Here is a 14,955-nt window from a genome sequence, read left to right as displayed (position 1 = left end):
TGCCGGGCCTCGCCCCAGTTGGGGGCCACTTCCCCAGTATGAACCAGTCCCAGTGCACACCATTCCCAGTATAACCCATTCCCAGTGCACACCATTCCCAGTATAACCCAGTCCCAGTATAAACCATTCCCAGTATGAGCCATTCCCAGTGCAAACCATTCCCAGTACAAACCATTCCAAGCAGAAACCATTCCCAGTACAACCCCCCTCCCTCTTCCCAGCCTCTCCGGGTCCTTTTTCCTCCCCACCAGGCTGAGCAGGGGAGGGGAGCCCCCTGTGACCCCAAACCCCAGACTCTCCTTGAGGTGCTCAGGGATCCCTGGAGATCCCCCCAAAAATCCAGGTCGGGGGCTCCCGGGGGATCCCGGGGGCTCCCTCGGGCGGGGTTGGAGCAGTGGGGGTCCCGGGGGGGTCCCGGAGGTCCCAGGAACTCCCTGGGGCAGGCTCGGGGCTGTGGGGCTCCCCTCCACTCGCGGGGGTCCCCCCGCAGCGCCCTGAGAACCGGGGAGGAGCCGGGGCAGGCGGAGCTCCCGTTCCCGGGGCGGGCCCGACACGGCGGCGGCGGCGGAGCCGCTCCCGAGCCCGGCCCCGTCCCGGAGGAGCGGCGGGAGCAGCCCCGGGACCGCCACGGCCTCGCTCCCCCCGCATGAAACTGCGCGGGGCCGGGCCGGGGGGAGCGGGGCCGGGACCGGGGAGGGGAACCGGGCCGGGACCGGGTCCCGGAGCCGCCGCCCCGCAGCCCCCCGCGGGTCCCGGAGCGGACGGAGCGCGGCTCCCGGGGCTCCTCAGGAAGATGCATTTGTTCCGGAGCTCTAGCTACGATGTGCGGCTGGAGGGGGCCGGGGGGAGCCTGCCCCGCATCCAGGGGATCCGCTGGGTGAGTGGGGACGGCGGGGAGCGTGGCCCGAGTCCAGGGAAACCTCTGGAGGGTTGGGGAGTGCGGGGAGCGTGTCCCGAATCCAGGGAATTCTCTGGAGGATTGGGGAGTGAGGGGAGCGTGTCCCGAATCCAGGGAATTCTCTGGAGGATTGGGGAGTGAGGGGAGCGTGTCCCGAATCCTCTGGAGGGTTGGGGAGTGAGGGGAGCGTGTCTCGAATCCAGGGAATTCTCTGGAGGACTGGGGAGTGCGGGGAGCGTGTCCCGAATCCAGGGAATCCTCTGGGTTAGTGGAGCCCCAGCACCGGGAATTCGGGGATGAGAGGAGGGGAGCGAGCCCAGGAGTGCCGGGAGCCAGGTGAGGGTGGAAAGAGCCCGGGGAGGGCACGGGGAGTGAAGCCAGGCGTGCAGGTGAGGGCACGGGGAGTGAAGCCAGGCGTGCCCGGAGCCAGGTGAAGACGCGGGGAGTGAAGCCAGGCGTGCAGGTGAGGGTACGAGGAGCCAGGTGAGGGAGGAAGGAACGAGGGAGCGAATCCAGGCGTGCAGGGAGCCAGGTGAGGCTGCAGGGAGCCAGGTGAGGAGGCAGATGAGGGCACAAGGACCCAGGTGAGGGCACAGGGAGCCAGGTGAGGGCACAGGGAGCCAGGTGAGGGCACAGGGAGCCAGGTGAGGTTTCAGGTGAGCTGCACACTCCCCCGGCCGCCCGCCCCGGGCCCGTTTTCGGGCGGAGCGGAACGAGCGGCCAGGCGTGAAACCAGCCCGGTGCCAGGTGCCCGGCGGCGCATCCCAGGCAGGAAGGACATTCCTGGAGGGACATTCCCGATGGGAAATTCCCGGTGGGACACGGCGTTCACGGCACTCCCCCCGCAGGGATTTGTCCCTTTGCATCCCCGGGGGATTCTGATCCCAATCCCGGGGGATTCTGATCCCAATCCCGGGGGATTCCAGTCCCAGTCTCGGGGGACACTGAGCCCCATCCTGGGGGATTGTGATCCCAATCCCGGGGGATGCTGAGCCCCATCTCGAGCCCCATCCCGGGGGATCCCGATCCCCATCCCGGCGGCTCCGCCTGCCGAGGCTGCGGATGGGCGAGGACTTTTCTCCTGGAGCCGTAAAGCCCGAAATAGCCGCGCTTGTTTTCCTCGGGATCCCAAGAACAAAAGCGGCCGCGGGCGCGGAACGGCCGCTGGCCGGAGGCCTTGGCCCCGCGCCCGGAGCTGCCGGAATCCTGGAGAAAAGCAGGATCCCGGCGGGTCCCATGGGCAGGAAGATGGAAAAGGCGACTCCTTAGGAAGCCGTGACAAGGAGGGGGATGTCGAGGGGCGTCCCGCAGGTCCCGGCCCGGGGCTGGTTGCTCCGGGGAGGAGTTTTGGGGACAGCGGGAGGGTTTGGGTGATCCCAGAGCTGCCCCGGCAGGGAGGAACCCTCGGGAAGGAGGAATCTGATCCTTGAGCGGGGTTTTTTGTGTCTGTTTGGGTGTCCTTGGAGGCCGGGCCAGGGCGCAGGGTGGCCCTGTGCCCCAAGGACAGAACTGCTGCTGGGGGACAGCAGGGGGGACCTGGGCAGGGCTCAGCTGGACCCAGGGGGTGACAGGGACCCCCTGCACCCACAGGGAGTGACAGGGACCTGCTGCACCCACAGGGGGTGACAGGGACCCCCTGCACCCACAGGGAGTGACAGGGACCTGCTGCACCCACAGGGGGTGACAGGGACCCCCTGCACCCACAGGGAGTGACAGGGACCCGCTGCACCCACAGGGGGTGACAGGGACCCCCTGCACCCACAGGGAGTGACAGGGACCCCCTGCACCCATCGGGTGACACATCTCCTGCTTCCACGGGTGACTGGGACTTGCTGCACCCACAGAGGTGACAGGGACCTTCTGCACCCACAGAGGTGACAGGGACCTGCTGCTCCCACGGGTGACATGAACCTCCTGCACCCATGGGTGACAGGGATCTGCTGCACTCACAGGGGTGACAGGGACCTTCTGCACCCACAGCAGTGACACGAACATTCTGCACACACAGAGGTGACACGAGCATTCTGCACCCACAGGGGTGACACGAACATTCAGCACCCACAGGGGTGACAGGGACCTGCTGCACCCACAGAGGTGACACAGATCTCATTCTCCCACGGGTGACAGGGCCCTCTGTCTCCCCCTGGGTGCCACCTCCGTGTCCCCGGAGCAGCTCTGCGTCCCGGCCGCCTCCCGCCTCTCATGGACAAACATTTGCTGGCGGCGGTTCCTGCTGCCCGCGGCCGTCACGGGGCTCGGCTGAGTTTGCTGAGTGCCTGAGTCACCGTGTCCCTGCCTTGGGGACAGTGTGGCCGGGACAGGAGCGGTGTCCCTGCCTTGGGGACAGTGCGGCCGGGCCAGGAGCGGTGTCCCTGCCTTGGGGACAGTGCGGCCGGGCCAGGAGCGGTGTCCCTGCCTTGGGGACAGTGCGGCCGGGCCAGGAGCGGTGTCCCTGCCTTGGGACCAGTGCGGCCGGGCCAGGAGCGGTGTCCCTGCCTTGGGGACAGTGCGGCCGGGCCAGGAGCGGTGTCCCTGCCTTGGGGACAGTGCGGCCGGGCCAGGAGCGGTGTCCCTGCCTTGGGGACAGTGTGGCTGGGTCAGAAGCGGTGTCCCTGCCTTGGGGACAGTGTGGCCGGATCAGGAGCGGTGTCCCTGCCTTGGGGACAGTGCGGCCGGGCCAGGAGCGGTGTCCCTGCCTTGGGGACAGTGCGGCCGGGCCAGGAGCGGTGTCCCTGCCTTGGGGACAGTGCAGCCGGGCCAGGAGCGGTGTCCCTGCCTTGGGGACAGTGCGGCCGGGCCAGGAGCAGTGTCTCTGCCTTGGGGACAGTGCGGCCGGGCCAGGAGCGGTGTCCCTGCCTTGGGGACAGTGTGGCCGGATCAGGAGCGGTGTCCCTGCCTTGGGGACAGCATCGCAGGGCCAGGAGCGATGTCCCAGCCTCGGTGACACCGTGCTCTCCTGCAGCATTCCCAGAGCCGCTGGTTTCCCTCCCGCTCCTCAAACTCCTCCCGAGGTGCTGCACAGCGCTGGCAGCAGGGGGAGGCTCAGCCTTGGGGATCCCGCACTAATTAACTCCTGCACTAACTAACTCCTGCTCTCGGCTCCCATAATTGGACTTGCCATCCAGACCATCCCCCTTCTGCTCTGGGATTGTCCCGGGAGAATTTACCGGGAATTTTTTGGGTGCCCTCCCGGGGATCTGCGGAGCCCCCACTGCCGGGAACACCCGGAGGTGACCCCCAAATCCCCCGGGGTGTCCCCGGGGCGGGGGGTGGCCGTGCCCCGTGCCGGGTGAGCGCTCCCGGGGCCGGGAACTGGTCTGACGGGTGCGGGCCCGGGTTGTTTGTCCAGGGCCGTGGCCAGCACGGAGCTCCGCGGGTGTCCCGGTCCCCGCGGGGCCGCGGCTCCGTCACCTTTGCCCCGGGATCCAGGCGGGGCCGCGGGGACAGCGGCTCGTCCCTCCCGGCGTTCGGATTTACCTGGAGCATCCCCGGGGGGGAGAAAAAGGAGCTCGGGAGGGGGACTGGGGTGCAGGATTTGGGTGCTGGGGTCAGGATTTGGGTGTTGGGGTCAGGATCTGGGTGCTGGGGTCAGGATTTGGGTGCTGGGGTCAGGATTTGGGTTCAGGATTTGGGTTCTGGGTTCAGGATTTGGGTTCAGGATTTGGGTTCAGGATTTGGGTTCTGGGTTCAGGATTTGGGTTCAAGATTTGGGTTTTGGGTTCAGGATTTGGGTTCAGGATTTGGGTTCTGGGTTCAGGATTTGGGTTCAGGATTTGGGTTCAGGATTTGGGTTCAGGATTTGGGTTTTGAGTTCTGGGTCTGGGTTCCATATTCGGGATCCGGGTGCTGAGGTGCTGTCCCCTCACCTGCTGAGGAGCTGGGGCTGCCCTGGGGGCGCTAGGACCCCCCATCCCAGCTCTGTGGGGTGAGGGGGGCACAGCAGAGCCCCCAAACCCACCGACCCCCTCCCCTCTGGTTTTGCAGACCCCTCTCCTGGACTCGGAATCCAGCCTGGACTACGGACACAGCATCACCCAGGTCAGGGGGGCCGGGGACCAAAATTTGGGGAGTCTGGGGCCGGAGCACCTTGGGGCGCTCACTCCTTGGGTTTGGCCGTTCCTGAGGAGGGTGACGGCAATCCCGGGGCACTGAGGGGACAGGTGACACCCCCCCCTCTCCCCTTGTCCCCCTGCCACCCCCCTCCCCTCCCCAGGCATCCTCGGAGAAGATTTGGAGAGTGGGAAAACTCCTCTTCGCCCACCTGAGCAACGCCCGGCCCGGCCTCATCCGCGACCACAAACACCACCTGCGGCACCACCGGTGGGGCTGGGGGGCTCTGGGGGGGCTCTGGGGGGTCTTCCCCATCCCAGGGGGGTCCTCACATCCTGTCCCACTCCCCTGTCCCCAGGCAGTGCTGCTCGGGGAAGGATCTGGTGGACTGGCTGCTGAGCGCCGGCGCCGCCGTGCAGACGCGCGGCCAGGCCGTGGGCGTGGGGCAGGTGCTGCTGGACGCCGGGGTGCTGACCCACGGTGAGGGCTCCGGGGGGGTCCCGGGGGGGATCTCCGGGGGGTGGGGTGGGGGGCTCAGAGCCCCGCTGACGGCCTCGGTCGCCCCGCAGTGAGGCAGGAGTGGCATTTCCAGGACAAGGAGACGCAGTTCTATCGCTTCGCCGAGCTGGAGCCCAGCCCCGAGGCCGGAGCGGGGCCCAGGGACCCCGAGGAGCTGCTGGAGGCTTTGGGGTTCCTGGCGCAGCTTGGCCCCGACGCTCTGCTCTCCATGGCCCTGAGGAAGCCGTGAGTGCCCCGGGGGGGCTCCCTGCGACCCTCTGGGTTCATTTTTGACCCTTCTTGTGCCCCCAGGGGCTCCCTGGGACCCTCTGGGTTCATTTTTGACCCTTCTTGTGCCCCTAGGAGCTCCTTGGGACCTTCTGGGTTCTTTTTGTACCTTCTGGGTCCTTTTTGGCTCCTGCTTGTCCCCTCAGGGACTCTTTGGACCTTCTGGGTTCATTTTAGATCCTTCTTGTGCCCCCAGGGGCTCCTTGGGACCTTCGGGTTTCATTTTAGACCCTTCTTGTGCCCCCAGGGGCTCCTTGGGACCTTCTGGGTTCTTTTCGGACCCTGCTCGAGGGGTCTGGAGCTGCTGCGGGTGGGGTGACCCCCCCCAAGTCACCCGAGGAGGGAAGGGGGATGCAGAGGGGGGCTGTGCTCTGGGTGGGGGGCACAGGGAGGAGCTGAGCCCCCGCCGCCCCCCAGGCCTGCCCAGCGCACGCAGGACGAGCTGGAGCTGATCTTTGAGGAGCTGCTTCACATCAAAGCCGTGGCTCATCTCTCCAACTCGGTGAGTGGCGCCGAATGCTGCGGGGTCGGGGTGTCTCCTGGGCTGCTCCTGCTCCCCAAGTCCTCCTGGATCCCCAAATCTTCCTGGACCCCATCGGTTCCTGTCCAGGCCCCTTCCCCTGCTCCCCAAATCCTCCCACACCTCTTATCCTCTCCATCCAACCATCCTCTCCCGATCGTCTCTGAGCCTTCCCCGTGTCCGCTGTTGTCCCTTGTTGTCCCAGAGGTGGCAGGTGACACCTCTGCCCCCCTTCTAGCCCGGCTGGGGGTGACAGCGCTGTCCCCTGTTGTCCCCTGTTGTCCCCTGTCGTCCCCTGCTGTCCCCTGTCGTCCCCTGTCGTCCCCCGGCGCAGGTGAAGCGGGAGCTGGCCGCCGTGCTGATGTTCGAGGGGCACCAACGCGCGGGGACCGTCCGTGAGTCCCGGGGGCCACTCGGGGTCCCCCCGCCCCCAGCCTGGGGACACCGGAGCCCTCCCCAAAATTGTGGATTTTCCCCTTTTGTCCCCGGCCTCTGTCCCAGTGTTCAGCCAAGGGGACAAAGCCACCTCCTGGTACATCATCTGGAAGGGCTCGGTCAACGTGGTCACCCACGGCAAGGTGGGTCTGTCCCCGTGGGGGAGGGAGAGCTTGGGGACAGGCCGGTGTCACCATCCCTCAGCCCCCGGGCTGTCCCCAGGGCCTGGTGACCACCCTGAACTCCGGGGACACTCTGGGGACACCCCAATGTCACCACCCCTCACCCCTGTGCTGTCCCCAGGGCCTGGTGACCACCCTGAACCCCGGGGACACTCTGGGGACACCCCAATGTCACCACCCCTCACCCCTTGGTGTCACCACCCCTCACCCCTGTGCTGTCCCCAGGGCCTGGTGGCCATTCTGAACTCCAGGGTCACTCTGGGGACACCCCAATGTCACCACCCCTCACCCCTGTGCTGTCCCCAGGGCCTGGTGACCACCCTGAACCCCGGGGACACTCTGGGGACACCCCAATGTCACCATCCCTCACCCCCCGTGCTGTCCCCAGGGCCTGGTGGCCACCCTGAACTCCGGGGACACTCTGGGGACACCCCAATGTCACCACCCCTCACCCCTGTGCTGTCCCCAGGGCCTGGTGGCCACCCTGCACGAGGGTGACGACTTCGGGCAGCTGGCGCTGGTGAACGACGCCCCGCGGGCGGCCACCATCCTCCTGCGGGAGGACAATTGTCACTTCCTGCGCGTGGACAAGCAGGACTTCAACCGCATCCTCAAGGTGCGCCCGGGGGGAGGGCGGGGCTCGGGTTTTTTTTTGGGGGGGGAGGGAGTTTTTTGGGGATTTCGGCCCAAAATTCCTGAAACTTCCCGGGATTCCCGCAGGATGTGGAGGCCAACACGGTGCGGCTGAAGGAGCACGGCCGGGTGGTGCTGGTGCTGCAGAAGGACCTGCAGGGGCCGGGCGGCGGCCAGGCGGCCTCGGCGCGGAGCAGCAGGTGACACCCTGTGCCCTGGTGGCGGGTGACACTCCTGTCCCTGTCCCCCTGAGCAGCAGGTGACACCCTGTGCCCTGGTGGCGGGTGACACCCTGTCCCCTGGTGGCAGGTGACACTTCTGTCCCTGTCCCCTGGTGGCAGGTGACACCCTGTCCGCTGGTGGCAGGTGACACTCCTGTCCCCTGGTGGCGGGTGACACTCCTGTCCCTGTCCCCTGACAGTGCCACCTCCGCCCCTCCTGTCCCCAGCAGGTACCTGGTGATGGCCGGGACCCCCGAGAAGATCCTGGAGCACCTGCTGGAGTTCATGAGGCTCGATGCCACCCTCTACGACCCTGTGGGTAGGTGCAGGTGTCCCCTGTGTCACCTCGGGGACTGTCCCAGGGCCACCTTGGGGACAGGCCAGGGGAAGCAGGAGATGTCCCCAGGGGGGCCGGAGATGTCCCCAGGGAATAGGGACATGTCCCCAGGGGGCCAGGAGGAGTCCCCAAGGAGGTGGGAGATGTCCCAGGAGGTCAGGCGATGTCCCCAGCGAATAGGGAGATGTCCCCGTGTCCCCTCCCGGGACAGGGGGAGCTGGGCTGATGTCCCCACCAGGCCGGGGACAGGAGTGACAGCGCCCTGCTGCCCCGCAGACACGCTGCTGGGGGATTTCCTGCTCACCTACACCGTGTTCATGCCCACCTCGCAGCTCTGCCGGGCCCTGCTGCACCAGTATCCTCCCGCTGCGGGGACTGGGGGGGACTGGGGGGGACTGGGCTCCGCCGCCACCCGGCTGGGGACACGCTCAGCCCTGTCCCTGTCACCTCGAGGGGAGCCCCAAATCCTCTTTTAGGGTTTGTGGGCGCATCCCCGTCTCCCATGGGGGACAACCTGGGGGTCCCTGCCCCTCTCCCCGTTCTCCCAGGGGTGACAATTTGGGGGTCCCCGCCCCTCTCCCCGTTCTCCCAGGGGTGACAATTTGGGGGTCCCTGTCCCTTTTCCACATTCTCCCAGGGGTGGCAATCTGGGGGTCCCCACCCCTCTCCACATTTTTCCAGGAGTGACATCCCGTGGGGTCCCTGTCCCTCTCCACATCCTCCCAGGGGTGACAATCTGGGGGGGTCCCTGTCCCTTTTCCATGTTTTCCTGGGTCCCATCTCCCAGGGGTGACAATCTGGGGGTCCCCGCCCCTGTCCCCGTTCTCCCAGGGGTGACAATTTGGGGGTCCCTGTCCCTTTTCCACATTCTCCCAGGGGTGACAACCTGGGGGTCCCCGCCCCTGTCCCCGTCCTCCCAGGGGTGGGTGACAATCTGGGGTCCCCACCCCTGTCCCCGTCCTCCCAGGGTTGACAATCTGGGGGTCCCTCTCCTCGTTTTACTGGTGTCCATCTCCCAGGGATGACAATCTGGGGGTCCCTGTCCCTTTTCCATGTTTTCCTGGGTCCCATCTCCCAGGGGTGGGTGACAATCTGGGGGTCCCTGTCCCCGTTCTCCGGGAGCCCTTGACCGGTGGCAGTTTCCGCGCGGAGCCGCTGGAGGGCTCGGAGCAGGACAAGGCCGCCTATTCCCTGCGCAAGCGGCGCAAGATCCTGCGGCTGGTCAGCCAGTGGGTGCTGCTCTACGGGCGGCTGCTGCACGGCGACCGCAGCACCGCGGCGCTGCTGCAGGTGCGGGCGGGGTGACGCGGGGACAGCGCGGGGACAGGCGGGGACAGCCCCGCGCTCACCCCCGGGCGCTGTGACCCCACAGAACCTGGCCGACCTGGCCAGCCGGGACCCTCAGCTGGGCGGGCTGGGGCAGGAGCAGGGCCAGGAGCGGCGGAGACCCCGAGCGTGAGTCCCCCCGGTGTCCCCAAGTGTCCCTAAGTGTCCCCTGATGCCACCCGGGGGGCTGCGCTTCCCTGGGGAGGAGATTTGGGGGCGCCGCTTTGTCCTCGGCTGTGGGGAGGGTGTCACACGCAGCTGGGTGGGACAGGGGGACTCGGGGGTGGCCAAAATCCCCGGCGGGTGGCCGAAATCTCGGGTGTGACCAGTCCTGGGGGTGGCCGGAATCCCTCGGGTGGCCAAAATCCTGGGTTGGCCGGTCCCGGGAGTGACCAGAACCCTGGGGATGGCTGAAATCCTGAGGGTGGCCAAAATCCCGGGGGGTGGCCAGAATTTTTAGGGGGTGACCAGAGTCTTGGGGGTGGCCGGAACCCCGCGGGTGACCGGTCCCCGTTCTGTCCCCACCCTCTCCCTTCCCCTCCCTCAGGCTGGAGAACGGTGACGGCAGCGTGTCCCCCCAGCCCAAGGTAGGGACCCCCTGAGGGGGTGACAGGGCAGGAATTTGGGCCCCCTCTGCCCTTTGAGGACACTCCCCAGGAGGTGACAGTGGCTGGGGCCGCAGCTTCCCCTCTGTCCCTCCTCCCCCAGGCCCGGAGCTCGGGGATTTGGCCGGGGAGTCCCGAGGAGCCGATCCTGGACAGCACCTGCGCCCTCAGAGCCCAGGACAAAGGTACTGCCCCCGCCGTGGGGACTGTCCCCGCGGCTTGGGGGACACTGAGGGCGGTTCTGTCCCCTCCCCAGTGCCCTACGAGATCTTCAGGGCCGACCACTCGTGCCTGGTGTCGGTGCTGCCCGTGAACGCCTCGGTGCGGGACGTGCTGCGGGCGCTGGCGCCGCGCCTGGCCCGGGACACGGAGCACGTCCTGGTCAGGGTCAACTCGGCCGGAGGTGAGGGGCTCTCCTGCTTCAGGGCAAAATCCGGGGGTCCCTCTGGGGAGCAAACCCTAACAGCCCCCTTTTTCCCCAAACTGGGAAAAAAAAAAAATCTCCGTAGAGAAACGTGGAAAAATCTGTTTATTTAACAGAGTGCCCACGAGCATTTAAAAAAAAATTAATAAAATGGAACAATAAAACCCCTCGCCGCTCCAAAACTCAGAAATTCCTTGTGGGTGTAGCTCACCTTGCTCAGGCCCTTATCAGCCCCTCTGGCACTGGGAGAGGCTGTTTTTTGAGAAGAAGCTTTCCTGAGGGATTTTTTTCCTCGGGGAGAAGTCAGCAGCTGTTTTATGGCTGAAAATCCCTGGTGTCCCCCCCCCCCCGCCCCGTTCCCTCCCCGCAGACAGGGCGGTGCTGCCGCAGGACGCCGTGGGAGTGTTCACGGCCCTGGGGCTCAACGAGAGGCTCTTCGTGGTCAGCCTGGACCAGCTGGGCAGCCTGGTGAGTGCGGCCTGGGGGGGTTGGGGTGGGTAGAGCCCCCCCAGAGGGGTCGGGGGGGTCTCGGTTTGGGGGGGTTTTGTCCCTCCCTGTGCTTCTCGCGGGGTTCTGCGGGTGCTGGGAGCGGGAGCACGTCCTGGTCGAGGTGAGGTGCTGAGGGCAGGAGGGGTCAGGGGTCCTGTCCCCTGCCCAGACCCCCCACCCTGAGCAGCTGGGCCCCCACGTGGGCTCCTCGGACACGCTGGACCTGATCAGCTCCAAGGACCTGGCCAGCCACCTCACGGACCACGACTGGAACCTCTTCAAGAGCATCCACCAGGTCTGTGCCTCGCCTGGAGCAGCCACTGATGATGATGATGATGATGGTGATGATGGTGGTGGTGGTGGGTTCAGGACACCCCTCACCTCCCAGGTGTGTGTGTGTCCCCCCTCCCCGCAGGTGGAGATGATCCACTACATCGTGGGGCCGCACAAGTCCCACGAGGTGGCCACGGCCAACCTGGCGCGGGTGATGCGGCGCTTCAACGAGCTGCAGTTCTGGGTGGCCACGGAGCTGTGCCTGTGCCCCGAGCTGGCCCGCAGGGCGCAGCTGCTCCGCAAGTTCATCAAGCTGGCGGCGCAGTGAGTGTCCCCCGGAGCTGTCCCCTGTCCCCCGGGGATGTCCCCCGGCCCTGAGCCGTTCCCCCGTCCCCGCCCGCAGCCTCAAGGAGCAGAAGAACCTGAATTCTTTCTTCGCGGTGATGTTCGGTGTGAGCAACACGGCCGTGACCCGCCTGGCCAGGACCTGGGAGGTGACAGCGGGGGGACAGCGGGGGGACAGTGAGGGGACAGAGGGGGGACAGTGAGGGGACAGAGGGGGGACAGAGAGGGGAGAGAAGGGGGACAGAGGGGGGACACTGGGAGGTGCTAGGGGGGAGTGGGACATTTGGGGTCTCTGGGATGGGACATTTGGGGTGTCTGGGATGGGACATTTGGGGTGTCTGGAGTGGGACATTTGGGGTCTCTGGGGTGGGACAGGTGGGTCCCAGCCCCCTGATTCTGTCCCTTCCCAGAGGTTGCCCCACAAGATCCGGAAGCTGCACTCGGCCCTGGAGCGGATGCTGGTGAGTGCAGCCCCTCCTGCCCCGTGTCCCCCGTGCCACCAACGTCCCTTTTCCTCACCCATGTCCCCTGTCCCACCCCGTGTCCCTTTTCCTGTCCCATGTCCCCCTTCCTGGCAGGATTTGCCCCTGCAGCCCTGGGGAGGGGGTGTCACTGTCCCCCTGTCCCCCCCTGTCCCCCCTGTCCCCCCTGTCCCTCCTGTCCCTCCTGTCCCCCGTGTCCCCCGTGTCCCCCGTGTCCCCCCTGTCCCCCCTGTCCCCGCCATCCCCCGGTGTCCCTCTGTCCCCAGGACCCGTCGTGGAACCACCGTGTCTATCGCCTGGCCGTGGCCAAGATGAGCCCCCCCATCATCCCCTTCGTGCCCCTGCTGCTCAAAGGTGCCTGCCCGGCTTTGGGGACGCTCTGGGGGGTGTCCGGAGCCCCCAGGGACCCCCCTCTGACACCCCCAACCCCCCCAGACATGACCTTCATCCACGAGGGCAACCGCACCCTGGCTGAGAACCTCATCAACTTCGAGAAGATGGTGAGTGCAGGGGGGTGGTGACCCCCCCGAGGGCCCTGCTGTCCCCTGTCCCCTGTCCCTGGGATGGCTGGGGGGGGGCCCAGGGCACCCACAGCCATGGCGGGGACAGAGATTTGGGGGATCCAGGGGTGGCCGGGTGGCAGCAGGTGACCCCAGTGCCTCGCCCACAGCACATGATGGCCAAGACCGTGCGAGTCCTGCAGCGCTGCCGCAGCCACACGCACGGTCAGTGTCCCCTGGGGTTGGGGATGGGGCTGGAGTGTCCCCTGGGGCTGGGGACGGGGCCTGGAGTGTCCCCTGGGGATGGAGATGGGGTCTGGAGTGTCCCCTGGGGATGGGGACGGGGCTGGAGTGTCCCCTGGGGATGGGGATGGCACCTGGAGTGTCCCCTGGGGATGGGGATGGCACCTGGAGTGTCCCCTGGGGATGGGGATGGGGCTGGAGTGTCCCCTGGGGATGGAGATGGCACCTGGAGTGTCCCCTGGGGATGGGGATGGGGCTGGAGTGTCCCCTGGGGCTGGGGATGGGGTCTGGAGTGTCCCCTGGGGCTGGGGACGGGGCTGGAGTGTCCCCTGGGGCTGGGGATGGGGCTGGAGTGTCCCCTGGGGCTGGGGATGGGGCTGGAGTGTCCCCTGGGGCTGGGGACGGGGCTGGAGTGTCCCCTGGGGATGGGGACGGGGCTGGAGTGTCCCCTGGGGCTGGGGACGGGGCCTGGATTGTCCCCTGGGGTTGGAGATGGGGTCTGGAGTGTCCCCTGGGGATGGAGATGGCACCTGGATTGTCCCCTGGGGATGGGGACGGGGTCTGGAGTGTCCCCTGGGGCTGGGGACGGGGCCTGGAGTGTCCCCTGGGGATGGGGACGGGGCTGGAGTGTCCCCTGGGGCTGGGGACGGGGCTGGAGTGTCCCCTGGGGCTGGGGACAGGGCCAGGAGTGTCCCCTGGGGCTGGGGATGGCACCTGGAGTGTCCCCTGGGGCTGGGGACAGGGCCTGGAGTGTCCCCTGGGGCTGGGGACGGGGCTGGAGTGTCCCCTGGGAACAAGAATGAGACCTTGGGGACAGGGATGAGCCCCTGGGGACAGGACTGAGCCCTTGGGGACACAGATGAACCCTTGGGGACAGGGATGAGCCCCTGGGGACAGGACTGAGCCCTTGGGGACACAGCTGAACCCTTGGGGACACAGATGACCCCCTGGGGACAGGGCTGAGCCCCCTCTGTCCCCCCCAGCTCCCCTGTCCCCGCTGCGGAGCCGCTCCCCTCACCGGCCCGAGGACCCCAAGGCCGTCAGGATGTCCACGTGTGAGTCTGGGATTCTCCAACCCCACCCCGACCCCGATCCCGGGGACCCCCAAACCCCGGGGGGTGTCCCGGAGCTGAGGGCGAGGGGTCGGAGATGATCCATGAAGGGGATCCGTGGGGTGGGGGGAGGTTTGGGGGTGACACGGGGGGGGTCTGTGGGGTGATCCTGCAGGGATGGAGGAGACCTCCCCCCTGACCCCACCCCTGACCCCACCCTGACCCCACCCCTGACCCACCCTGACCCCACCCTGCCCCCCCCAGGCTCAGAGCAGTCCCTCAGCGTGCGCAGCCCCGTCTCCACCTGGGCCTACCTGCAGCACCTGAGGGCCATCGACAGCCAGAAGGAGCTGCTGAGGCTCTCCCGGGACCTGGAGCCCTGAGGGGCGCGGGCATGGCGTGGGATGGGGGACCTGGAACAGGGATGGGGGCCCGGAGTGAGTGAGGATGGGGGCTCAGAGCAAAGACGGGGGGCTCAGAGTGAGGCTGGGCACCCGCAGCAGAGTTGGGGGCTCGGAGTGAGTGGGGATATGGGGGCCCACAGCAGGGATGGGGGTCCTGGAATAGAGTTGGGGGTCCTGGAAGAGGGATGGGAGCCCAGAGCAGACTTGGGGGTCCCGGAGCAGAACTGGGGGTCCTGGAGCAGATTTGGGGGTCCCAGAGCAGAGCTGGGGGTCCTGGAGCAGAGTTGGGGGTCCTGGAGCAGGGATGGGGGTCCTGGAGCAGGGATGGGAGCCCAGAGCAGATTTGGGGGTCCCGGAGCAGAATTGGGGGTCCTGAAGCAGAGTTGGGGGTCCTGGAGCAGGGATGGGGGTCCCAGAGCAAAGTTGGGGGTCCTGGAGCAGATTTGGGGGCCCAGAGTGAGGATGGGGTCCCGGCTGCCGGCGGTGGGGCTGCCCCTGGCTCTGCTCCCGGGGGTCTCGGGGGTCCCGGGCTGTTCTGGGGCTGCCCCGGCTCTCTCCCGGGGGTCTCGGGGGTCCCGGGGGTCCCGGGCTGTTCTGGGGCCCCCCAGCGCTGCCCCACGGACACGGAGCCGGCGCCGTGGGGCCCCGGGGAGCAGCTCCGGGCGGCCCGGGGCGCGGGCGGCACGGCAATAGAGGTATTTTTGTACAATTCCTGCCTTTCCCCAGTTCTTCTCCGAGCCCTCCGCGGGT

The 14,955-nt window shown here is 67.3% G+C and overlaps 1 protein-coding gene across 2 annotated transcripts; it reads left to right on the top strand.

Moving 5' to 3' along the window:
- Positions 1 to 572: 572 nt before the first annotated feature.
- On the top strand, positions 573 to 14,914 carry RAPGEF3 (Rap guanine nucleotide exchange factor 3). Of its 2 annotated transcripts, none has more exons than XM_066207346.1 (27): positions 573 to 877; positions 4,883 to 4,936; positions 5,112 to 5,218; positions 5,307 to 5,428; positions 5,518 to 5,692; positions 6,152 to 6,236; positions 6,589 to 6,649; positions 6,756 to 6,832; positions 7,341 to 7,487; positions 7,592 to 7,704; positions 7,956 to 8,044; positions 8,339 to 8,417; positions 9,202 to 9,352; positions 9,435 to 9,517; positions 9,936 to 9,975; positions 10,097 to 10,178; positions 10,250 to 10,396; positions 10,788 to 10,885; positions 11,076 to 11,201; positions 11,322 to 11,503; positions 11,583 to 11,673; positions 11,935 to 11,985; positions 12,273 to 12,360; positions 12,442 to 12,506; positions 12,677 to 12,731; positions 13,733 to 13,804; positions 14,066 to 14,914. In XM_066207346.1, exons 1-27 carry the CDS (start codon positions 647 to 649, stop codon positions 14,182 to 14,184), a joined length of 2,790 nt encoding a protein of 929 aa, XP_066063443.1. In that variant the 5' UTR covers positions 573 to 646; the 3' UTR covers positions 14,185 to 14,914. The 2 variants fall into 2 exon arrangements, with proteins under 2 accessions (XP_066063443.1, XP_066063442.1); XM_066207345.1 differs by having other exon boundaries at positions 7,953 to 8,044.
- The last annotated feature ends 41 nt before the right edge of the window (positions 14,915 to 14,955 follow it).

The sequence above is a fragment of the Chamaea fasciata genome, unplaced genomic scaffold, assembly GCF_029207755.1.
Source record: "Chamaea fasciata isolate MVZ Bird 193981 ecotype frontalis unplaced genomic scaffold, bChaFas1.0.hap1 SCAF_41, whole genome shotgun sequence".
In the NCBI taxonomy this organism is placed as follows: Eukaryota; Metazoa; Chordata; class Aves; order Passeriformes; family Sylviidae; genus Chamaea; species Chamaea fasciata.
The sequence above is the reverse complement of the archived record's forward strand: the minus strand, read 5'-3'. Positions and strand labels throughout refer to the sequence as shown.

Excerpts from the sequence above, each read along its gene's own strand:
- RAPGEF3 (XM_066207345.1), top strand. The coding sequence starts at position 647 with ATGAAACTGCGCGGGGCCGGGCCGGGGGGAGCGGGGCCGGGACCGGGG. Across the intron at positions 10,397-10,787 it reads CAGGGTCAACTCGGCCGGAG|ACAGGGCGGTGCTGCCGCAG; the intron begins GTGAGGGGCTCT and ends CCCTCCCCGCAG. Across the intron at positions 12,361-12,441 it reads CGTGCCCCTGCTGCTCAAAG|ACATGACCTTCATCCACGAG; the intron begins GTGCCTGCCCGG and ends CAACCCCCCCAG.